The 25,093-nt window shown below is 47.8% G+C and overlaps 1 protein-coding gene across 5 annotated transcripts in view; it reads right to left on the reverse strand.

The window, feature by feature from the left end:
* Window positions 1-5,812: 5,812 nt before the first annotated feature.
* arid1ab (AT-rich interactive domain 1Ab) overlaps window positions 5,813-25,093 on the reverse strand; it is a 57,523-nt gene continuing 38,242 nt past the window's right edge. For 2 of the 5 annotated variants that reach the window (XM_076302242.1, XM_076302239.1), the window contains 16 exons: window positions 24,472-24,712; window positions 22,616-22,705; window positions 21,401-21,568; window positions 20,183-20,492; window positions 19,138-19,280; window positions 18,583-18,731; window positions 17,476-17,685; window positions 16,591-16,792; window positions 14,019-14,151; window positions 13,402-13,568; window positions 12,935-13,076; window positions 12,502-12,621; window positions 11,838-11,934; window positions 10,497-11,358; window positions 10,031-10,161; window positions 5,813-9,766 (listed from right to left, as the gene is read on the reverse strand). In XM_076302242.1, the coding sequence (XP_076158357.1) occupies window positions 7,721-9,766; window positions 10,031-10,161; window positions 10,497-11,358; window positions 11,838-11,934; window positions 12,502-12,621; window positions 12,935-13,076; window positions 13,402-13,568; window positions 14,019-14,151; window positions 16,591-16,792; window positions 17,476-17,685; window positions 18,583-18,731; window positions 19,138-19,280; window positions 20,183-20,492; window positions 21,401-21,568; window positions 22,616-22,705; window positions 24,472-24,712 (5,211 nt within the window). In that variant the 3' untranslated portion in view covers window positions 5,813-7,720. The remainder of the gene's footprint in view (window positions 9,767-10,030; window positions 10,162-10,496; window positions 11,359-11,837; window positions 11,935-12,501; window positions 12,622-12,934; window positions 13,077-13,401; window positions 13,569-14,018; window positions 14,152-16,590; window positions 16,793-17,475; window positions 17,686-18,582; window positions 18,732-19,137; window positions 19,281-20,182; window positions 20,493-21,400; window positions 21,569-22,615; window positions 22,706-24,471; window positions 24,713-25,093) is intronic. The other 3 variants (XM_076302240.1, XM_076302241.1, XM_076302243.1) reach the window with 3 other exon arrangements.

The raw sequence follows: 25,093 nt of genomic DNA on the forward strand, positions 1-25,093 counted from the left end.
GGCATGGACCTGTCGTGCATTTCATGAAACCTTATTATGTTCATGTTTATGGCTCTATGCTTTTTTACAAAGCGACTTGCAATGACACCAATAAAGCACAATTGAGTCCTTAAAAACTTAAGTATAAGTATATATACTCTTTTGATCCCGTGAGGGAAATTTGGTCTCTGCATTTATCCCAAAATGTGAATTAGTGAAACACACTCAGCACACAGTGAACACACAGTGAGGTGAAGCATACACAAATCCCGGCACAGTGAGCTGCCTGCAACAACAGCGGCGCTCGGGGAGCAGTGAGGGGTTAGGTGCCTTGCTCTTCAGCCATGCCTACTGGTCGGGGTTCGAACCAGCAACCAGCAAGTACAGTAACTTGTAAAGCACACTGAATGACCCTTGTGTATGAAATGCGCTATATAAATTAACTTGACAATAAACATTACATTAACATTAAAATTAACAGCTTAAAATATTTATATAGCCTAAATAGCAATAACAATGAAACAAATGTCCATATTAATGATGGACTAAATGAACAGATGAATAACAATTACCATAAACAACTCTGTAAGAGTGAATTAGTTAGATATAAGGTAAACAGGTGAGTCTTTAGACGCCTCTTGAAGATCCCAAAACCATCACTAGAACAAAAATCACCAGCGAGGGATCACAGGAGTCTTGACCATGACCTCTTAGTGTTAATGAGGCCGACATACAGTAGCAGACCCTCATCAGAGGACCGCAGTGGGTGAGAGGGGACGTAGAGCTACATCATGGAATTAGGCAGAGATGGCAAAAGTACTCACTTCCCGTACTCAAGTAGAAGTACAAATACTTGTGTTAAAAAATACTCTGGTAAAAGTAGAAGTACTGATTTAACTTCTTTACTCAGGTAAAAGTAAGCACAGCCTTGGAAATTTACTTAAAGTATAAAAGGAAAAGTAGTCTTGTGAATGACAACCATTTTTTATGCAACGGTACCTGGACCACACAAATGTTACTAGAGTGCAAGAGTGCCAGTCTCTTTTTAAATCTTCCCACAACCATTTCTAGGCTTCCCCCCCAACATTGCACTGCCTACTTCAGAGGGCAGTGTGTTCTTTTGGCCTACCATCAAATGCTGGACATCTTTAGAAAGCTAAGATCCTGTAGTTTCTTAGGAAGCACTGGCACAGAGTTACAGAGCCTAGAATATAGTTTTTTTCTTTCTGCCCGATAACAAGCATCTCTGAACTGACCTCATTTCAGCCCTTTAGGTCACTTAATATGATTTTAGAAACACAACTGAGCCCTAGGACCAGGTCTTGCGAAGCTGTGTGCAAAAGTAGATCAATATACAGTAGAATGAAAAATGAGTACTTTAGACCATTATTTGCCAAAGTATGCTCATGCGTTTTCTAAAATGCCCTATTGAAACTCCCCATAGGACTTTTGGTTACCCAAAATGCATACTTACAATAAAAATATGCATTTCTGAAGTTTCTTGTAGACTATTTGGATTGTATGTCAGGTTCTGATAGAGAATTACCACACAAAATGGTCCATTGATCACTATTTCTGCATTTTCTTTGTTGGCTTCATAGGTGTGTATAAGATATGGACTATACATCTGCACAACTAATATTGGATAAAACAACATGAATATTTCATTCCTATGGATTCCTGTAAATACCAGGAAGACCTAGCCTGGCGGGCCATCCTATATCATTGAAATGTATAGTCTGGAATCGAGCCATTCACCTCGCTTAATCCAAGGGGCGGGCAGAGAATTGTCTTTCAAACTGCCTAGGCATGCAATAGGCCAGCGCTACGACCATATCCGTATCCGGTCGGCAAAACGGCAAATACATCCTTCTTTGAAAGGAATGACTTAAGTGCATTGTGTTGCTCAACTTTCAAAGAAAAGCAGTCCAACTCCTCCAAAGTTGACACCAACGCCGATTCAAACAACCGCTCTTCGTTCGCCATAGCCACCTTCCTTGTTGTGTAGAAAGTACCGATATTCGTGTTAAAAATGTAAGGAGTAAAAGTAAAAAGTCGCCTCAAAAATAAATAGTAGCCTAAAGTAAAGTAAAAATGTCTGAAAAATCTACTTGAGTACAGTAACGATTTTGTACTTCGTTACTTCCCATCTCTGGAATTAGGATAACAAGGTGCTAATCCAGTGAGTGTCCTATAGGCCTGAGTGAGTAGCTCAGGTAATGTAGAGAGGAGAATATCATCGGTCCCTGTGTCAAAGGCTGCATTGAGTGTACTTTTCTTGAGCCAAGGTGTAACCCTTGTTTGAAAGAAAAACAAACTTCTCAAGAATGGCGTGATGAAATAACAAAATGTGTGACCGCTGGCAAAATAGTGGGTGTGACATATTGCAGAAGTTGTTGGACAACTTTGCTGAAGAAGCCTACAGAAACTTCTTCCGCATTAAGAGGAGAGAAAGAATCCATTGATGCTACCATGTCTATAAGATAATGCCTTTTTAAAGGCTTATTGAATGGGCACTACTCTTAGCAACGTTTTCAGTGAGAAATGTGGCAAAATCATCTGCAGACAGTGAAGTAGTTGATGGTGTAGGATTTGACCGACTTGAAAATAGAAAAAAAGTTTACATTTGGCTGTGGCGTATCTAACTTTTCTCTGGTATAAAGCCTTTCTAGTTATTTGTAAAAGTATAACACTAGTGTGCAAACACATACAAAAGATGAGAAATTTACATTTGGATTCATCATCCAATGTGGACTAATCTGTTTTTCTCCACACCGGTTAGACTGAATGGAACCCACAGACACAAACATACTTTAAAGTAAAGTCCTTGTATGAAGATATAAAGCAGTGTATTTTTCACTGTCAGTTTCTAAAAAGTATAATTATGCAGTTTCATTTTAAACTGTGTCTATAGTATAGACCTGCTTTTATATGCATGGTTCAGATAGAAATACTTTACAGACCGCCAAATCCAGTCGGTCACATCGGCCACAGTCACTTCAGAGCTGATCCGTCCCTGCTCTTGCAAAGTCAGGAATGTTCGGACCATCTCCTTCTGCAACCAACAAGGAACAGTGACAGGTTGTGGTAAAGGAAGACCTTACGTGAACAAAAAGACCAGATTTTTGACCTGACGTCAAAATTCTACGAAAGGGAAATAACATTCTGCTGACGTGACACACCTGTTCCTCCCTGAACCTGCAGCCCCAGGCCTTCTCCACGTCCGCCACGTGTTCTCTGTATCTGTTCAAACTCCTTAGAGAGCAGATCACCTGCACAGATTTTAACCTTATTATTCTACCTTTATCTCAAGCAATGTGACTTGGTGAATATGGAGAAAATGGAGACTTGTACCTTATGTATTCAATGTTGGCTTAAATGGATTTATTTTTTAACTTCACATCTTACCGTTTCAGGCTCATATAATCATAGTCATAGATGAATATCTGGGAGGATTACATTTTTACAATAATCCCTTGAAGAGTGGCAAAGCCGTTTATCTGGCAGCAATCTGATTCATCACTCTAAGGCTTGCAAAAATGTCCCTATAGCGCTGGCCAAACTGGCCATCTCTGCAACGTTGCACTGTGTTCAGGGTTTGATATGAAGACTCACTTTATCATCCTTTGTGATGAAGCCACCTCTAATGAGCCTCTGGTGGATGTCCTTGCGGTAGAGGTAGCCTCTCAGGTTGGGATCATGGAGGCTGTTATACTCTGAGTTGATCAGAGAGCCCCTGGGGTCACTGAGGTCAAACTCATTCTTGGGCTGAATCAGCTGAAAGGGCATCAATGAAGATTTTTAATGTTCATGGTGGCTCGTTGATTATAGCAAAGCATTCAAGGTAGGCTATTGATTGCTAAAACAATAATCAAATGTAGCCTATTTTATTTTAAACATAGGCTATATGGGCAACTCGTTTAAGATAAAGATGGGAGATTTTAAAACAATAGTTTTCTCCTCTGAAACCATTGTTTCTCAGATGCACAATATCAGTTGTGTGTGTGTGTGTGTATATATATATATATATATATATAGCCTATATATGTAGGCCTATGTTTTTATTAACAATGTCCAATTTAATCTGAAGGACACATTTCCAATGTGCTTTTCACTCTAGACATAGGTGAATCTTGACCTGAAGGTGTCGCTAAGACACAATGATTTAACTATGACCTTACCCTTTTACACAAGCGGGTGGTATGGTAGACTGCGAGACTGCCCGGTGCCCGGGCAATCTTCCTGTGCCCGGACACATCGAGGGGATGGATGGTGTCCCCTTGATATCTCAAGACTTTCTGAACATTTGAGACAACGTTGACACGTACATAGATTAGGCATACAAAGTATGTGTTTAAAATATATATTTATGCAGTTGAAAATAAGACGGTATTTAGCAGACCTCTGCTATGCTCATCTTAGAAAGCGTCCACAGAATGTTTTAGCCAAAGCCTGTGTGTGTTACATTCGCGCTCAGTTCTAGCTGTGTTGGACCACTTTAACCTTTCTATACCAACCTGTTCTTCCATGTAGATGTTATCCTACTACATTTCAATCAAAATAAATTGAGATGGGTCGTCTCGCCATCAACTTGTCGACTTGTTGTTGAAACTGATTGTTTTTTTGGATTCTTCTCAATGTTGACATGACCTGATGGAATGAGCAGCTTGGCCACTTGTCGTTGTCATAATTGCATCATTAAAGAATCTTTTCAATGGAACGAGCGCTGCCTTGAAGTCGACGGTGGGGCCCAAAAGACCATCAAGCGGGACTGAAATTCCAATGGTCCATTATCAGCCTGGGTCATCAATAGTATCTAAAATTAACTTTATTATTGAACTAGTACTAACCATTTATTTCTGAGGGGTTGGTCTACGGAGGGGAACGAAATATTTAGACAGGCCAGCATTTACCTAAACACCTGGCGAGTTTAAGTTCAAGGGAAACTTCACAGGATCACGCCGTTCCCATGGTCAGTAGTATTTTGGCAAACATCAGTTTACGCTGTAGGACACAACTTCACTTCGACCGCATGTCGATGTGATTTGACTTTATGGAGATGCATGCTCTGGTCATCGCGTCTGCAACCGTGCCAGACAGATGGGCGTGTCCCACTGGAATTTAAAAGCGCGGTAACAGCTGCGCTCATGTTAATCCGTCCCAACAAGTTTTAGAGTTGGTGTGTTTTTTCCCCTCCTTGAGCTGCAAAACCAGGGACATTTCGGTTTTAGGTTCAATGTCAAATAAAAACCTCATCTGAACCGTCAGCATTAACATGCACAGGACTGCATGATGTTTTGAATACAGAACAGAATCAGTCTAAGGTTGTGGTTTAGGGTTAGTTGAAGACCCCTTTATCATCTTTGACAAATGACACTGGTCTACAGTAGGCTATTGATAGCAAAGTGCTAAATAAATATAAGTACTTAAACATCCCTCTCATTCTTATTCCAATGTTGTGTGCATCATTGTCACATGTGAGACACTCCATCTCTGCATGCAGCAGCCAACACCTACACTACCATCCATGAATCCATCTACAAATCATTGTTATATTCCTTTAAAATACCTTCTCAAAAAGCCATATCTCTTCCATTATATGTCTAAGCAGCCATACCACACACTTTTGCCTGTATGCAGTCGCTACTCGTATACTAACACTGGGGGGCCTGTAGGTAACAACATGCCACTCATACAATGTGCAATGCCAGCAGGGCAACTAACTCCATCTCACACACATTGGTTACTGGAAGAAAACACAAATCAGTTGTAAGGTCCCAAAAATCCAAAGTGAAACTACGTCATTTAATAAATAAGTTCATCACAAAGCGTCTTACCAAGATTTAATGTACATTTATTCTTAACACGTGGAACATATAGTATAAAGATTTCATACTGAATAAATGATATTCATTAAGCCCCAAAAAAGAAAAAGAAAAAAAAAGGAATTTACATCAAGGTTTTAGCTACATTGTCTGAAATACAAATATGCGTAATCCATGTCACAGGAGGGGAAAAAAGTAAATAAAATCATTCGATCGGACCTCTCCACCCAATGGAGAGCTCTGACTCGTGCAGTGGTGAACTAGCTGATGTCCTGCTCCAAACGCCTGGTGACCAGTCAAAACTTGTTAACTTGATCTGCTTTTTTTTGAGGGGGGTGGTTAGCAGGTTTTGGGGGTTGCAATGAACAGCAGCTGTACAACCCACCTACCCCTACCTCTCCCCTTCCTCCCCCACCACCACCACCACGACCACGACCATGACCACCACCATCATAGGCCTGACACAGGAAGTGTTAGAAAGATCACATGGCAATACGCAATGACGACATGGGGGAGGAAAGTGGGACTTGTTTTGAGTTAAGCCTTTTTATTCGTTCAAAAAAAGAAAAAAAGAATGAATGAATGAATGAACAAAAACAAAGAAAAGAAATGAATCAAGATGAAGTGATGCATAAGAAGAGCGTGCCAGAGATGTGAGGAAGTAGAGCAAAAAGGATGTCAAATATACAACATCGTTTTATATACATTGCAGCCTGGACTGCATCTAGCGCCAAAGACCAGTCCTAAGAGGTGATTTCATTGAGGGTCAAGTCATCGAGGGATAGAGAGAAGAGGTACGGGTGTTGTAGGTTCACGACACTTTGGGGGAAAAGCCTTTTTTTTTCAATCTCTCTCTCTCTCTCGACATCAACTAAAATCAGTTTTTAAAAACTACAGGATTCTTTTTTTTTTCTTTTTCTTCTTCTTTTGCTGCCAAGCCAGCGTATCTCAGTGTGAAACAGTATTATTACAGTATGTTAAGTTTTTTTTTTTCCGTTTCTTTCTTTTTTTAAGGTGTACAGTACGAAAAAAAAAAGAAAGAAGGAAAAAAATAAAACGTCCTACAAGCTACTGCACAAGTCTCCCATGTACACATCTGTTCACACGTCCCGTTTCCCAGCCGACGGCCTGCCTCCCCGACCAGCCCAACGCAGAGGAGTTCTTCTTACAGCAACGTTTGCTCACAGGAGGGTTCTGCGCCAGGCTCCGCGCCAGACCCGGAAAAGAAAAACCCCTGCGCTCCAACACCCCCTTCGTCCAGTCCCGTTGCCCCCTGCCCCATAGTTGCCCCTGCCTTTGAGGAGAATCAAATCACCCCCTCCCCCCCCCCTCCCAGACTCACTGTAAACAAGACGGCAACTTTGGTTACAGTTTTTTGTGTTGGTTTTTGTTTCAGGTTATTATTTTTTTTGTGTATTTTTGTTGAATTTTGTTAAATCTAGTTTTTTTATCTCTCTTTATATAAAAATGTCAGTACTTCTCAAAGGGCAGTACACTCGTCCAAGCTGGGGGTGGGTCTTGTTTAGTCGTTTCGACTTTACAGTCTTCTCCTTTTAAGAACGGAGGGGAGGGGGGTGTGTTGGGAAGCAATTTTGAAATCCACAACTACTTCATGAAATCGCTCCTTTAGAGAGGCCAAGGATGGGTGAGAGACAGGTGGGATGAGGGGTCGGGGATAGTGGGGGTTAGTGGAATCCGAGGTGACTTTGCATAAATAAAAAATGGGAACAAAAAAATACGACAGTCATTTTCTGCTGTTTTCTTCATTCATACACTCACTCGTGCAGACACACAGGTGAAGGAAGGTAAAACAAAAACAAAAGTAATCCTATGGAGATGGTGGAGCTTTGGGGAGGGGGGGGGGGGGGGGGGAGCAGGAGGCGTCTGAGGCAGAAAAGGCGTTAAACCCCCAGCCGTCACGACTGGCCGACGAGGAACAGGACGTCGCAAATGACGTGCGACACCAGCGAGTTCATGAGTGGTGACACGGAGATGTCCAGCAGCCGCGACTCGTACAGTGTGAACTCCGAGTGGTTCTCATCCACGCGGGCGAGCGCGTGCAGCGCCCGGGCCGCCCGCCGCATCATGTCCACGCTGGTGGGCTCGAAGTGGGCCTGCATGTGCTGCACCAGCGCCCCCTGGCTCTGCTGGAACTGCGTTGCGGCCAGGCTGTCCTCCAGGAAGCCCAGCAGGTTGCCCACGCTGCTCTTCTGCACGGCGATGGCGCGCGCCGCCATGCTGTCGCCCTGTGCCAGGTTGGCCAGCAGCACCACCGCCATCTCGCGGCACACGGGCACCTTGCGCTCGCCCACCAGGCGCACCAGCGTCCCGAAGAGCTTCTCCAGGCGGCTGAACGGCGGGGTGGCCAGGATCAGGTCCACGTTGTTGTCCTGGATGCTCAGCTTGCTGAGGGTCTCCAGGACCAGCCGCTGCGGCGACAGCTCGCCGCCCAGGCCCAGCGACGGGAACGGGTCCATGGCCTCGGCCGACGGGCAGACGGCCCAGTGCAGCAGCCCGTCGAGCAGGGGCAGGCAGATGCTCTCAGGGTAGATGGACAGGTCCAGCTGGCCCGAGATGTTGGCCAGCGTCACCAGGCAGTTCTCGCGGAGCACCTCCAGGCAGTCCCACCACCACTCGTCGCGCTCGCAGCTCACCCCTTCGTCCTCCTCTTCCTCCTTCTCGTAGGTGACGGGCGCCTGCTTGCGCTCGGGGTGCCAGTGCTGGAGCAGGACGAGGCGGCCCAGCACCAGCAGCAGGCCCGGGTGCCTGGACATCTCGTGGTCGTTGCCCGGCACGAACGACAGGCTGCGCACGATGTTGGACACGCAGATGCAGCGACGCGCCAACGAGTCCTGCCAGTCGGACAGCGTGCCCAGTGGCGTCTCGTCTTTGCTGTGCGGCTCGTCCTCCAGAATGGGCACGCGGCTACCGGCCTGCTGCGTCGACCGGCTGGAGTGAAGCGTGAGCGTTCCGGAAGCGTCTTTCTTGTCGTCGGAGACGTTGCGGCTTCCGGTTAGCCCTCCCGCCGGGGTGCTGTCGTCTCCAGACTTCTGCCGCGAGGAGAGGACCTCGTCGGCAGTGCTTGGGGTGCTGGGTGCAGTCGTGGAGGCAGCTGGACTCATGTCCGCGTCGGCCGAAGCAATCTCCGCGGATGAACTTTTCGCCCGTTCCTGCTGCTCTGGTTCTTCCTCCGCTGGCTGCTTCTTCCCAGAGGACTCCTCGCTCGACTGGTCTGTCGTTGACGTTGTTGGCGCTGCTGCTGGCGTTGTCGGCGCCGTCGTTGTCGTGGCGACAACAACATCGTTCTCAGTCACTCTCTTCCGCTTCTGACTGGCACAGGTGTTCGGCTGTTTCCGTGACGCCAGCGGGTCGGACCTGATCTCAAAGTGCGTCTGGATGTGGTCAGTGGTGTCCCCGCCCCCGGCGCTCCAGTGGAGGAGACCGCTGTCGAACGACTGCCGATGGCCGAGCTTGGAGGCCCGGCTCCCGGCGAACGGGTTTCTCTTCCGCACCACTTTGATGGGGCGCTTGTCAAACTTGCTGGCCTGCTTGGGCCTCTCCTGAGTAGTGTTGCCGTCCTGGGCTGAGGGGCTGGACGCGCGGGGCTCTTTGGCCGACGACGACGATGATGACAATGAAGACGACTCAACTTCCTCTTTCTTTTCGTTTGCGTCGTCATTTTCCCACTCGTCCTTCTCCTGTTTGACCTCGACTTCTGTCGAAGTGCCGTCCGCAGTGCTGCTCTTCTCCTCTCGTGCATCGTCCTCTTCGTCCTCCTCATCATCGTCCATGTCCTCCATGTCCAGTGGGAGCTCGTTGTCCGAGAGGTCGTGGTCCACGGCGTTGGGGTCAATGAGGGTGCGCTGGCCTGGGTCTCCCACCTCGTACTCCTTCAGGATGCCGAAGATCTCGATGAGACAGTGCCGGAAATACTCCACCACCAGCTCCAGGAAACCAGGAAGCTGCAGCAAGAGAGAAGGGACCAGTGTCACACAAACATGGCTGACACATGTGATATCAGCAGAATTATGGGGTATTTTCAAAAAGCATTCTTAAAACCTCATTCCATGTGTTGCATTACATTCCACAGCCCTTGTAACACTATATCCTTTAAATATCAAATCAAACATCAAATTATGTAAAACTATATTATAATACTGTATGGTATATTTATTTAACAATTGTTTACATGTTGACTATTGATGTGGGTGGTGAGAGGTGCATACCTGGCAGAGGTTGAAGGTAGTGATGCTGTTGTCGTCATACAGTAGAATGTTGATGGTGTCCAGGGCCCACGTGCTCTCGGCTAACAAACCGGACTTCAGTGACATCATCACTCTCCATGCCTCTGGTGTTCCTGTTGTGAAACAACAAAACAAACATGCGGTAACAACATAAAAACAAGGAAATGACCAAACCTCTCAGGTGTTTTAGCTCTGCATAGGTACCACTATAAGTGTCAACAATGGTGAAAGTTACCAGCCAATATTACAGTAATGTATTAATATAACACATGGCATAACAACTGAGCAACTACCTCAGGTCTTTCAATCTAAAAATATCAAGATGATGCTTAATGAGAAGGTCCAAGGTTTTGATCCCTCTTGATCTTACAATAATGCACCGTTCTGCACTACACTTAAATCCAACACCCAATAAGAGGTCATAAATAGGTCAACCGAGCTCCTGTACCGATGTCTTTCGTGGTGAGCCTCCGGCGTGGCTTGAGGACAGGTTGGGTGGCCTCTATCGATCCGGGCGGGAACGCCACATCTCTCCTGATGAGTGGCGGCTGCACGGGAGGCTGTGCGATGTGCGAGGCGGGCACCGGGGGCCCGGCCTTCTGGATCTTCATGCTGGGTGGCCCGGAGTGCATGTAGGGCGACTTGCTGGGCGACGTCCGGCTCTCCATGGGCCGAGGCATGGGCGACGGGCTGGACACCTGCGGAATGTGGTTCTGGTTCTGGAAGCTGGGCTGCAGGGAGCGCGAGACGGGCGGTCCGGCCCCGGGCCCGTACGGGGGCTGGCGCTGGCTCATGTGGGGAGGCCACTGACCCTCGTGGTTCATGCGTTGCTCCGACGACATCATGTCCTCCGAGCGGTTCATCCCGTGGTACCCCGGGCCTTGCCCTGGCATGCCTGGCGGGCCTTGCCGGTTGGGGTAGTTGGGGTAACTCATGTCGTTACGGCCCTGCCACATGGGGCCCTGCGGCCCGTCGGGCACAGACGACATCATCTGAGGGGGCATGGAAGGCTGGGCGTTCGGGCCACCCCCTCCTCCGCCGCCGTTGCCGCTGCCGGTGGGTGGACCCCGTTCCCGTCCGAAGGGGAAGGGGAACTGGTTCTGTGGGCCCCCGGGCCGGCGCTCGGAGCCGGGGAACTGGTTGTACTGGTTGAACATCTCCTGCTGGGACTGGGGGGCGTTGGGGGGGCCCTGGGGAGGTCCCTGGGGAGGCTGCTGCTGCTGCCCACCGCTGAACGCCACGTTGTACATCTCGCCTTCATGCCGCTTAGCCGGGGGACCGTAGCCTCCGTCCACTGGCCGCTTGTAGTTCTGCCCAGAACACACACACACAAAATAATAACTAGTCAGGAATAACGCATGAAAACAGTGCACTGCACAAGTCATTCAGGCGGAGGATTTATCCAAGGCCACTTACAAGCGAGGAACAATGCAAACAATCAAGCAACAACAAAGCAGACGCAAAAGATCTAGGCAAAAGGCCTTGAAAATGATATGTATTGTATTACAGCACAATGTAACAATAGTAGCTTAACAATAGTATAACAAAATTATAACACTTCATACTGATATAACTGCAACGAGAACCCAAACACCACCAGCCATTTAACAGGGTGATATAAGGTATGCTGGTGTATTCAGGTGTAACCCACCATCTTAAATGACTAGGCTGTAATCAACACAAGTGCCTGCTAGCTTTTCTGAATGCCTTCATAAAACTTTTAAAAGCACCCTAAGTGAATTACACAATTTGCAATGCAGGGACATGAGTTACTTGAAGTGTCACTCACCGGCTGTTGCTGTGGATACATTCCCGGCTGCTGATTGGGGTAGGGGCCACCAGGGGGCGGCCCTTGGCCAGGGTACTGATTACCATAGGAATCATGCCTGCAGAAGGAGGACTCGAGAGTTAGACCGTGAACGCTCCGGATAAACACAAAACTTTTAAAGACAAATACCACACAGACAACAACATTTACACAGCCTTGGCCATGACGCAGAGTCTGAGCCTCTCTAGAGCAGCCATGTACCAAGAAAATAAGCTTTAAAAACAGCCTTATCTGATAGTCCTTGTTCAGCTTTGTGTTAATCAGCAGCATACAGGCTCATATGCTTTGATAGTATTTTTGGAGAAACAATCACAAGGCTGTACAGATCTTAATTAAGGCATCTATACTTTCACCTTTCCAGATGTCTAGAAATTGAACTGACAGCCTAACACCTATTGCAACGGCTGAGGCACGTCATGTTTCTCGTGTGAACTTGAGGTGTGTATGAGGTTAAGAGGTTAAGGGGTGTGTGTGTGTGTGTGTGTGTGTGTGTGTGTGTGGTTAAAGTGTGTGTGTGTAAGTGTGTGTGTAAGTGTGTGGGTGTGTGTGTGTGAGAGTATATGGTGTGTGTGTAAGTGTGTGTGTGTGTGTGTGTGTGGTGGAGGTATGTGTGTATATCACTCACCTCTGCTGGTGTGGGGGCCGGTTGGGCGAGTACATCCCCGTGTCGGCATTGGGAGGTATCATGTTGGGCTGAGCAGAGCCAGGGCCCATGGCGCCATCTGGACCCATACCTGCCTCTGGTCTGTAGCGGACAGAGAAAGGCACGTGTCAAACTGGACACACGCACACCGGCCATTTGCCCACAGAGTGAGGGGTGCTCCTACTAAACATGTTGTTTTTTAAAGCAAAAACTTTTTAAGTCGGATATTGTGAAAACAGAATGTATAGTTTGCATTGATTCAAATGTTAAGGATGTAATGAGAACACACACACACACACACACACACCACGTAATGAAACATGCAGTACTGGCGTTTTATTATGCCAACAGGGCATCCAAAATTGTAGAGAGGCCAGCCAGTCAGACAGACAGAGTCACTGTGGGCAGCTCGTACCTTCGGTCGTATCCTGGGCCGTAGGGGTACTGCTGCCTCTGGGCCATGGGCATGTTTCCCATGGGTCCTGGGGGGCCGCGGTTGAACTGCTCCCCCATGGGGGCGTTGGGGCCCTGGTTGGGACCCAGGAACTGCTCCCCAGCTGCAGGGAGACATGATGGGAGGGGCATGATGAAACATGTGAGTCTTTCGTATCAACTTACTTGGATAGTTTCAAAACAGTGTGTACATATGGGAGGGATTTCAGGACTTGTGAATCAAGGACAAAACTTGTGAATGTACTGAATTTCATGACCTTTTCCAAGATTAGAAAATGGGATTTTTAAAATTCTGTGACTTTACCTGGATTTCTATGATGGTGGAAACCCTGCTACACAACCTAAACCAACGCACTCTTACCCTGCCCACTCCGACTACCCTGGCAAATCTACTGCCCCCACTCGCTCTCTTCCTGTGCCAACGCTCACCTTTCCTCATGCCACCAAAGGGGTCCTTGTTGGGCTCGTAAGGTCCCATCCCCATGCCCGGACCACCCATGCCAGGCTGGAAGCCCGAGTTGGGCGTCATGGAGTTCCGTCGGGGGAAGGCTGGGTCTCCACCATCAGCAAAGGGGTCCTGCAGATTGACACTACTCCTAAGGGAAGAGGGGGGATGGAAACACAGAGATTCAGATACAGGTTTCTGGGCTGTATGTGCTTTGAGAACATGGTTGGGTATTGTTACGGTTGAGAGAGAGAGAAAGAGAGAAAGAGAAAGAGAGAGAGAGAGAGAGAGAGAGGAATCAAAAGAAAGAGAAGGGAGAGTGAGGAAAAGAGTGAGGGAGAAAGAGTGTCCTCAAGGGAGGGAAAGAAATTCAGAGAAAAAGTGCATGAAGAGAGAGAGAGGACAGAGATTAGGCTCAAAGGATGCAGTGCAAGGTTATCACACCACTCTATAAAATGGAAAATGTGTCAAAGCCGCCCTGGGCTCAGAATCAGGAGGCAGCACAGCTCAGGTTCCGGAACACTCTAGAGAACATGCCCTAGAACTATATCCTGTGCTTAAGAGGCCAGAGTTGGGGGTCAGGGTTAGGAGTGTGACGTACCTGACTCCTGGCATGGGGGGCATCTGAGTGTGGGGGGTGGAAGCGGGGGTAGGGGGCTTGAGGTCTCCACCCTCGGCCATGGAGCTGCTAGTGGACTGGGGCGTCTGGGGGCCCTGGAGCGATCCTGATCCTGCTGCAGGGGTGAACACACACACACAGACCAACATCAGATACAGGGTGCCCAGTATAAGCACGCATTAGAGAGCACCCAGTGCACACACACACACACACACACACACACAATTGGTCAGCCCAGGTTCGATTTGCAAACATGCCGTTGTGAGCCTGTGACAAAGGCGTATGCTAAATACCAGTATATTAAAATGGAGAGCATAAAGCCCAAGGCACACGCGCACACACACACACACACAGAGAGCAGACTGCATACAGGACAACACACATATATTAAACAGAAAACACTGCATAACATACAATGTCATTCTCTTCCACCAAATCAGGCTCCCAGTGCCATGACCCATAAGTTGTGCAGATCACTCCCAGTCTCAAAACATAGAAAACTAAAGTTCAGACTCTTCAGCTAAAATTTGTGCGGGAGTGCACACACACACACACACACACACACACACACAGCAAAAATGCCCCCATCTCAGAGCCCCATAACATTAACATATGCTCAGCCCAGAGAAAGTGTGTTTACAAACATGTTTGAAGAAGACAGACTTCAACTTTATGGCCGAGAGTGTTTGTGTGCGTGTGAGAGAGAGGCGGGGACTGTGATCGTCCTTGTGGCCGGCTGGCTGGCTGTTGGCTCAGACACTGGCTGTTGTCTGTGGTGTAATGCAAGGAGAGAGAGAATGAGAGAGAGAGAGAGGCAGAGACAGACAGAGAGAGAGAGAGAGAGAGAGAGAGACAGAGAGAGAGACAGAGAGAGAGGGAGAGACAGCGTTGGTTCTTCTTCTAGCCATTAGCACGGCTGTCTGATGAGTCATGCCTTCCCTTTCATTAGTGTGTAAACAAGCAGGGTCACACACAGGGCACACACACACACACACTTACTCAGGCAGCGTGCCGCCTTTTTTTCCCCCTTTGATTTTTTTTCCACCCATACTCTCTCTCTCACACACACACCCCCTTGGTCCTCATTTCCTCCCTCTCTCTCTCTCTCTCTCTCCCTCCCTCTCACCCACCTTTCTCTCCCCCTCCCTCTTTGAGTAGGGATTTCCCGTGACGGCGCATGAACTCAAGAGGAGGAGGAGGGGTGTGCGTGTGCGTGTGTGTGCGTGAGGGGCAGGGGGGGGGGGGGGGGGTTGGTTGTGGTGAGGAGGGAAAAAAGTGTGAATTTACACACAAAACGGCAAGCCCCCAACTCCCCATTCATCAATTTCTGAGCTTTAATCTCTAGGGGTGAAGGGGGGGGGGGTACTCTGTGAAGCTCAGGGCCATGTAGCGAGCAGTGTACAAGAGAGAGAGAGCGAGAGAGAGAGAGAGCACGCAAGAGAGAGAGAAAGAAAGAGAGAGGGAGAGAACAGTGTGAGAAAAGATGAAGCGAGCATGCTAAAGGGTGAGTGAGCAAGTGTGTGTGAGAGAATGAGAGAGCGATAGAGGGTGCGTAAGCAGTAGCCTCAGCAGCTCTGCATCCCTGACCCAGTGCCAGGAGAAGAGCTCCCCATGCCCAGCACACACACACACACACACACACACACACACACACACACATACAGGAATCCCCTCTGCTGACGCCACGCTGGGATGCCAACACACACACACAGCCTCTCCCCCACCCAAATATGCGGGCCTTGGCCAAGAGTCCCCATGCTGGCACAGGGCTGCGAGAGGCTGGGGCGTCCGGTGCACGTGGCCAAAGCTTGGCTCTCGCCCGCTGGTCACCAGTGCCATGCCACGGGGGCAGCCTCTCCAAAACAAACTCACACACACCCACACAGAGCTGGAGGAGTGCACATTCCAGAACACACACTTGAGTGTTGTTCAGGAATACATCACATTCCAAATACTGCTTGCCAAACGTCTCCGGTAAAGCGCATTGAGCTGCAGAAATACATTTTATTAACCTTTATTACAATCATTATAAGCCCTATACACACGCACGCACCTCAATACTTGAAACAAATCTAAACCCTTCCAACATTTCAAAAGTTTCACCATACAATAGCACTAGCAATTAAAGTGTTCAAGCACCAATTTTAAATCTAATTTAGAATCTACAGAATAGAGTGATACATGGACCAATTAAATAATTCCTCATAAAACCCTTTTTCCACAGTAACACACTGACAGCCCATACAATATCCATCAAAAAATTGCACATATAAGCCAGACATTAGAAACACAAGAGACATATATACATCAATCTTACAGGGAGGCTACACTGGGTCCAGAACTGAAGTGTTCCGTTCGCATAGCGTAAAAATAGTTTTAGAAGTCTGGTCTAATATTTCAAACGTACGCGCCGCTAACACGTCTGTTGTAGCCAGTTCCATTGATTACAGTGGAGGCTAAATGTTAGCGCAGACGCAACGTGAATGGAATGCTTCAGTTACGTGCCCGGTGTAGCTTCCCTGTTCCTCCGGCCACAGTCCAAGCTAACACTGACCTGGGGATGGAGGCTGGATCTTGGGCTGGTTCTTCTTGTTGTCGGTGAAAATGTCGGGTGGCGGGTCCTCCCCGCGCTCGATCTTGCACTCGAAGGCGTACAGGCACTGGATGTACTGCTTCTTCAGGGAGCTGGCGGCGCTGCTGGATGTGCCCACATTGAGTGCGGTGGCCAGCTCACGCCACTTCTTATTCTTGTTCACCTGTGTAGGGCCGAAGGGGACAGTGTGTCGGTATCAGCCACTGTTTCTGTAACTCACTTGGTAGAATGAAGCACTAGTAGACCGTTAAGGCCAACGCTCAGTGGCGGCGACATTCACATCTATGGATTTGACGCTCAAGAGATAGAACTATTTTCTACACGTTGGCGTCGACGCGTGTCAGATGCTGCCAGTGGGCTTTGCTGCATTAAAAGTAAGAGTTCTAAACGTTGGCGTCACATGACGCGTGTTAGACGCCACCACTGGGCGTTGGCCTTTAGACTTCTCTCTATTTCTCGGTGACTCTGACTTTTTGAAAGGTACTGTAATTCCTTTTGCTCACTATTTCTCATCATTTGGATTTAGTTTTAAAAAATCTCTTGGGTGATATGATGGGAAGTGTATAGTGCTAAATGCAAGTGTGTTCAACCACCAAGATGCACCGTGATCCGATCATTCAAACCACTCGCCTGGTGGTCTGGGAAGAACGGTCGCAACCACAACCACACTGACAATACACAATACACTGCTACCAAGACACCCGCAAAACGGAAATAAAACTGTTCACCACAAACACAACCAAACACACTTATAAGGACTATACTCTCCAAGGTTTTCACACTCTTACCACATGGACCCACACATAAACATAAACACACACACCGACAGAGCAACTGTTCCCTTACCTGTGTGAGTCCGCCGATCTCCTTGACGGAGACGTAGAGGCGGTAGAGGTCTAGGGGCTTGCGTCCGACGGCAGGCAGGTTGGTCATGCCCAGGGCCTTCTCCTCGCTGAAGGCCAGGTAGCGGTCCACCCACATCTTCCTCTCGGGCTCCGGGCCCAGCTCGTACAGCCGTGTGATCTTCTCATTGGTGGTGGTGGACGAGTTGGACTTCTGCAACACGCCGAGCAACAGAGACACACCCAGAGAGCGCGTGAGCAGTTTCACACTCCATTACCAACCTGTTGTCTTACTTGATGACGGACAGGACAGAGCATGGACAGGCATAAAAAAACCGAGGATAACACTAAGCTTTTCAATAACCTGTATCTGAATAACGGCCCAAAAGAGTGACACTGTTTTCTTCAGCGATGTTACAAATATAACACAAAGTCCCCCATGCACAATTCTATTAAGTATGATCCGCTGACTTGCTCCTCAGAGCACAAAGTGGCTGCTAATCGTTTTGAGCGTTTTCTTTTCAAAGGCTCATTTACAAAATAAAAGGCCAAAGAAAACATGACATAGCAGAACTGCATAATGGCCGTCTCCTCAAATCTCAGAACAAGTGACTCTATACTCATCGCAGTCTAAAGTGGAGAGTCTCCTCTTTCTCCACACACGGCTGTAAATCACACACTCAAACGGAATAAAAGGAGACTGCTCAGGGGAGATGGCTTGACATCCTTCCAGGGCGACGCACTTCTATAAATGTCTGGCTTTTACGAGGCAGCCTGTTTTACTGTGACCTACAAAACTATGGGGAGACCTCGGGATGGAGAGAGGGAGAGGGAGAGGTTGGAACAGAGGCTTCGCATTACGACTCTTGTAGCTGCCAATACTCATCAGCCTCCCCCATAGATTTCTCCATTTCCTTCTCATCGCATCCGGTGACGGTCAGGTGAGGGATCGACTCCAACTCATTCAGGTGTGTGTGTGTGTCTGTGTGTGTGTGTGTGTGTGTGTGTGTGAGGGGGGGGGGGGGTCCCTACAGGGTCCTAGACAACCCTAAAGCTGTCTTCCATTGATTTCACTCCCAAGGTTAAAATACCCTGCCAAACTGAACGCTACCTTTTTCGGCTTGGTCTTGGGGGTGGCGTCCACTTCGTTGTACGATACCTTTTTAGACTCAGTCTTAGGGGTGCCATCGACTTTGTTGTTCATCTTCGGGGCCTGGTTCATCTTCACGTCCATACCGAACTCTGGGCTGGGTGCCATGCCTAACAGGGCAGACACACACACACACACAGACACAGTCAAACGGCATGCAGAACAGAGACACAGTCACATAGTCTGGATCTCGAGAGCATTTGCAAGGCTTTAAATGTTTCGGTTATGAGAAACATTGGCCTATTTAATAAAACATTTAAATTCACACGTGAAGCATCCCAAGTCCAGTGTTGTTTTGGAGATTACCAGAAGATACCAGGCTCTGCACTGAAGCTTCAATCTTATTCTATTGCTGTAGCTCTAGTGCTTAAATGTTAAAATGCTTAAATGTAATTCTAAGTCGCTTTGGATAAACGCGTCTGCCAAATGAATAAATGTAACTTGGCAGAGATGCAGAGCAGCAGCTACACAGGAGTCTGAGAGACAGGGTGAGGACGGGACAGGTGTGGAGCTCACCTGGGGTGTTGTTGGCCATGTTTCCCCCCATGGGGTAGGGCCCTCCCTGGTTCATCATCCCCTGCATGCTGTTTAGGGGTGCGGAGTATGGGGAGCCAGGTCCCATCATGCCTTGCGGCATGCCTTGCGGGTAGCCTGGCGGCCTGGAAGAAGAAAAGCATTTCCCATTTTAAATGTTTGTGATGAGTGGTTGTTGTTGACCGGAGGTCAGTGCTGCAAACACAACCCAACACAAGACTGAACAAAAGCTGTAGCTGCGTTTTCTTTTCTTTAAATCGACAATCACAGACGGGGTGTGCTTCCAGGTTCTCTTCTGAGTGCAGTGATGATGAAGGTGGTGTTGGGGCTCCACTTCCAAACAAATGGTCATTTCTTTTTCTTTTTTTTGCCTTTAATCCAATAGAGTGACAGGTGGGAGAGAGCGATGGGGTGAGACTGGGAAACGACCTGAATCAGACTGGAACCCGGGTCGCTTCAAGCACATGGTCCCTAATGTGGTGCGGGGCATGAACCTGTAATGAACCTACTGAGTGGTGGACGGCTGCCACCCAGACCTTCGTCTGCCCTGATCTGCCTTTTTCTGTCTTTCTCTGGACCTCTCCGAACCTCTCCGCCTCTGAACCTGCTCCTTCTGATGACCTCAACCTCTGCTCTCTTAACTCCCTCATCTCTACTCCTGTCCAGTCTGCAGATGATGAAGATGATGATGATGATGAGTGATGATGCACTACAAGTTTAAAGGAAAGATACTCAGCAGTACACAAACTATAGACATACACAAAGCATACAAACACACTGACTGGTTAGCATAGCTTTTGATGGTTGAAATCAGCCCAACTACCTATACAAACCTACTGCTTACATTTATTTATAACATTATGTCGATTCACAATATTATACACATTATACACATTCAAGTGCATCACAAGTGAAAAACACTGTTTTTAAAATCTTCTCAGAGGAATGACAATTCCCCAAGACTCTCAAACTACCAGCTGCTGTCGGTCCTGCTGTCTTACGAGCAACACTGAGCAGAGCCTCTTACCTGTGTATGGAGTTAGTGGGAGGACCATGATGCATTGCGGCTCCTGGCGCTTCCTGCGGTTTCCTGTTCATGCCGGGCGGCGGGCCCATGCCCGAGGGCACCTGCGGGGGCATGCCGGCCATGTTGGGGCCCATGCCAGGGCCGTAGGGCCGAGCTCCCATCTGCCCCGGGCCCATCCGCCCTGGGTGCATCCCCCCGTAGGGACCCCCACCGCCCTGCGCAGCCATGGGGTTCATGGAGCCTCCCATGCCCGGGCCGGCGTAGTTGGCGTTGGGCATGCCAGCATAGCCAGCGGGTCCTCTGGGATAACCTGGAGAGGGAGAGAGATGCCAATGTGAGTGGCTGGGTCTCTGTGTTTGTGTGTCTGCCCTGCCCGTGACTTGCTTGTGCATGTGCGTGTGCGTGTCTGTGCCTGTTGGTCTGGGTCTAAACGTGAGATAGAAACACAAACTGAGCCATCTTAATGTCTGCAGGATCATGACATGACTGATATCTTAGTGGTCATAGAAGTCTTACTGGTCTCTTAACAGAGGCCGTACATACAAGATCCACAGTTAAACTGCAATGGCTGTACTTTACTGAACTGTTAAGGATAAGAGATTAGGATATGTTACTTTAAGGGCACTGTGTTGTTTAGAATAGGAGGTTGAGTCAAAGTACCTTGGGGGCACTGTACTGTTTAAAAAGGAGATTTGGGACAAGGGCTGCATGATTAGGGGAAAATATGAAATATATTACGATTGCAATTTGCGATATGATTTTGAATGACTATGTCAAGATTCATTTCAATAATCCAAATGTCTCTAAGTTGTGCCACTTCTGATTGGTAGTATGGCTAGAGAAGCATATGAGAAGCACAGCACTCCTGATTGGTGAGTTTCACTGTCCGTCACACAAGAAGGGTGACATGAATAAAAAAAATCATAAATGTAACAAGATTAACCATGCACAATTACTTGTAGACTTTGCAACTCGATAATTGCATTGGTTCAAATTACGATTGCAATAACTGTGCAGCCCTAATTGCGACAATGTATGTTGAGGGATGTATACTGTTTATGATGGGCCATTCTGATCAGGTACTTGCATCGTCTAGGATGTGGGTTTGGGATAGCATCTTTTGAGATGGCATACCTTGCTGGCACGGGTTCTTTAGAATAGGGGGCTTTGGAGTACTTTGGGTGCTTTGAGGAAACTACACTGTTTAGGAGATGATACCTTGCGGGCCATACTGGCCTCCCTGCGGGCCGTAGTTACCCATGGAGTTGTTCTGTGGGTAGGGACCCATCCCAGCATGCATCTGGCCTCCTGAGGACTGGCGAGGAGATAAGGCGGAGCCAGACTGAGGCGAGCCGTACGGAGGCATCTGAGGGTTCCTCATGTAGACTACACACACACACACACACACACACGCGCACGCACGCACGCACGCACGCACGCACGCACGCACGCACAAAGAGATAGAGAGAGAGGAGATGAGTATAAGATGAAGAAACAGACGTTCAAGATAAAAGCAAATGGATAAAACAGAAGATAAGAAAAAGAAGCAGCAGAGAGAAAGGTGACACAGAGGTGAAGATGGATGGACAGATAGCATGAGATCAGGTAAAAAGGAGGACAGAGAGACAGAGGCTAAGTGGCCGAGAGAAGAGTGATGGTGTGGCATAATAACAAGTGTGCTGCAAATACCCAGAGCATTCAGGACGACCCAAACAGAGAAGTGTAGAGCACATACACACAGAGGGCAAACCACCAGGGTGGCATTCGCTACTCAGCAAGTGATTTAGTGAATAAAGGGCCTTTCACACCAAGAACAATAACTAAACATAACAACAAAAAAGTATCGTTCCAGCTAATATGCATCACTTATCGTTGGTTATGTTATGGTTATGTTTACCATTATCGTTCCTGGTGTGAACGGCCCTTAACCCAGGATAATTACATAGTATAGTTAGGATAGTTACTGGTAAACCTCCTAATAGAGGAGTCCTATGACTTCTTTCACTGGCAAAATAAATCCATAGAGCTCTGCTTTCCAAAGGTTTACTACTCATTCAGAGTTACAGTAACTTAACCACTGTTTGTCACTTTAAACCATATACATGGAATACCTCCCAGATGAGATAAAGATTCAACAAGACAACGACATTTAGACATCAGTCTGCAGGGTCACCCTGAAGGACCAGCAGCAGCAGCGGGACACATACTGACTGTCTGTCAGCACACAAACAGCCTCTGGTGAGCCAGCCAGGAGGAGAGTGAAGGTAGGCACTCATACCCATCCTGCCACTGCACTGCCATCTGTGCTGTGTGTGTGTGTGTGCACACGTTCTTTGTGAATATTTAGATGATGTAATCAATATCAGTCGTACCAAATAAAATTATTAATTGTGTGTGTGTGTTTGTGTGTGTAGTGTACACACACACACTTACCCCGGTCCTGCCCCATCGGTGGCTGGTTCATGGAGGAGTGGAGCATGCCGTCCGACTGCACGCTAGGAGGCCTGGGTGGCATCTGGTTTCCTGTTTGGGAGGAACGGGGAGGAGGTTGTAGTCAATGGTGCTAGAAATCTGGGGCCCTATGAAGGAGTATATTGTATATTGGGTCGCCGAAAAATAACACAGTGTGTGCAATGGATGATCTACCAGCGTAGCACTGGAGGGATACAGCTTTGCGTATGGCAATCGCCGCATGCATGAGACAGATTTCATTTGATTGAAGTGCGTACTTCTGTGTGAGGGGAATCAATGTGCTTTGAATTGAACCTCTACGTCTAGGTGATCAAAAAGGCATGTTCACTTGTGTATCCACAAATCAAACTCTAAATATCGTAATAGAGCTCAACAGTCCCGCTCCTCCTCCGAGAGAGCTTAGTTCCCATTGAGTAAATTCAAATGAGAAACAGTTTTCATTGAATGGCAAAACATCAGTTCTGACAGCCTTGGTATCCATCTTGATTCCAGCGATTAACGAGAAGACTCTCTACCAATCAAAGACTCTTTAACCGGCTTTTACGCGTTAAGATTTTGGGTAGTGTAATACTTTTCAGTTAAATCGCGAATACATTTTCTTTTTCTCAAAACAAGGTTGATGCCCCATGAACTTTTGGTGTCTATATGAGCATATACAATTGCTTAGGTCATGTCATAGCTGTTTTTAAGTCTACCATGGACAGTTACGATTTTATGGCTTACACTCCAGTTCTCAATGGAGAATTCTTACTTTCTGAATCGGCGGTGGGAGGGACTGTTAAGCTCTATGTGGGCAGCAGAAACGTCACGAGGTTCCATTTCTATGTTGCGAGTCCATGTCGCTTTGGATAAAAGTGTCTGCTAAATATCAGTCAACTTTAACTTATAACTTTAATTAGGTTCGTAATTATGTTCTATGTTCCTCTATCAGTGCAGTGCCCTTAAACAGGTTCTAACTCTCCTGTGCCTTGTGGCGCTGGTTAAGGGGTAGACAGGTGGCCGGAGCCAAGTAGGTCAGATCACACACATATCTCTGTTCGCCTACAGGCACACCAGGCTGCAGGGCAACACACACACACACACACACACACACACACACACACACACACACACACACACACACACACACACACACACACACACACACACACACACACACACACACACACACACACACACACACACACACACACACACACACACACACACACACACACACACACACACACACACACAGGAAATGCCTCGCGGCAACACAGCAATGACGTGCTGCCATGGTGTTTTTCAGGGAGACAGTGTGGGCCAAGTACTTCTGTATCTGACACCAGAGAGCACTGCACTAACCCTCCCAACAAGCTTCTTTGAGTGTGTGCTGAGTGATTGTCAGGCCTTACGAGGCCCAGTGAACGAGAATAAGCAATTATATGGAAATCTATTGTGTAGAACACTTGATCTGGGTTCAACTGGGCACAACATGCCTGATATGGTGAATGGTGCTAAATACTAACAATCCAAGCCAAGTCGATATTGGGAGTGTGTATGAGAATAATCATTAGATTGTAAAGATTACCCAAGAACAAAATGATGCTAGTAAAGAGTAAAAGCATGCAAGTAAATATAACTGGAGAATAAAGGAGGTAGACCATGCAGACTAAAGTGGGTATGTGTGTGTTATGGAGAGTTACCATCATATAACAAGGAGCCTGTAATGACTATATTTAACTGTGTGTATGCATGCATCAGGTGCATGAGTGAACCTGTGTGTGTGTGTGTGTGTGTGTGTGTGTGTGTGTGTGTGTGGCATTCTCTGCACCCACCTGGCACAGCGGCGGGCGAGAGCGGTCCGGAGCGGGATGCGCTGGCGCTGGCGGGGGAGCCGGAGGGGGAGGGCGAAGGCCCACGGATGCCCGGCAGGTGTGGCGAGGTGTGGGGGGAGAAGGGCGACTGCGCCGGGTTACTCTGCTCGCCCTGGCTGCTGGACACGCCCGACGTGCTCACGCCAGGGCTCAGGGCGCCCTCGGTGCCCGTCGGGAGGTCGTCTATCGAGCCCGACAGATCCTGAGAGAGAGACAGAGATGGGGAAGGGGGAGAGACGTTTAACATCTGTTTATTAAATCAATCACCACCCTCTTGAATCATTAATACATTCATATAAACATCCTGTTAGACCAACATGTATTCCCCCCAACCAGCAAGACCAACCAACCTGTCCCAGTATCCTTAATCAAATTGAGTAATTAATATGATTACATGTTAAACCTGTCCGCAGACAAAAAAGGGTCTAAATAGACGTAAGTCATGCCTACCCCCATTGGATGCTGATCTCAGCTGAAGACAGGTTGTGGCTGTCTAAGCGTGATGCACTAGATAATCCTAATATACATCAGTACACATGTGTACACTACACACAGTACCCGGGTGTGCTTTTGACAACAAAAA

Source organism: Alosa pseudoharengus, unplaced genomic scaffold (assembly GCF_046254945.1).
Source record: "Alosa pseudoharengus isolate Yale_2024_CS ecotype anadromous, Long Island Sound unplaced genomic scaffold, YU_APseudo_1.1 YU_APseudo_1.1_scf_23, whole genome shotgun sequence".
In the NCBI taxonomy this organism is placed as follows: Eukaryota; Metazoa; Chordata; class Actinopteri; order Clupeiformes; family Clupeidae; genus Alosa; species Alosa pseudoharengus.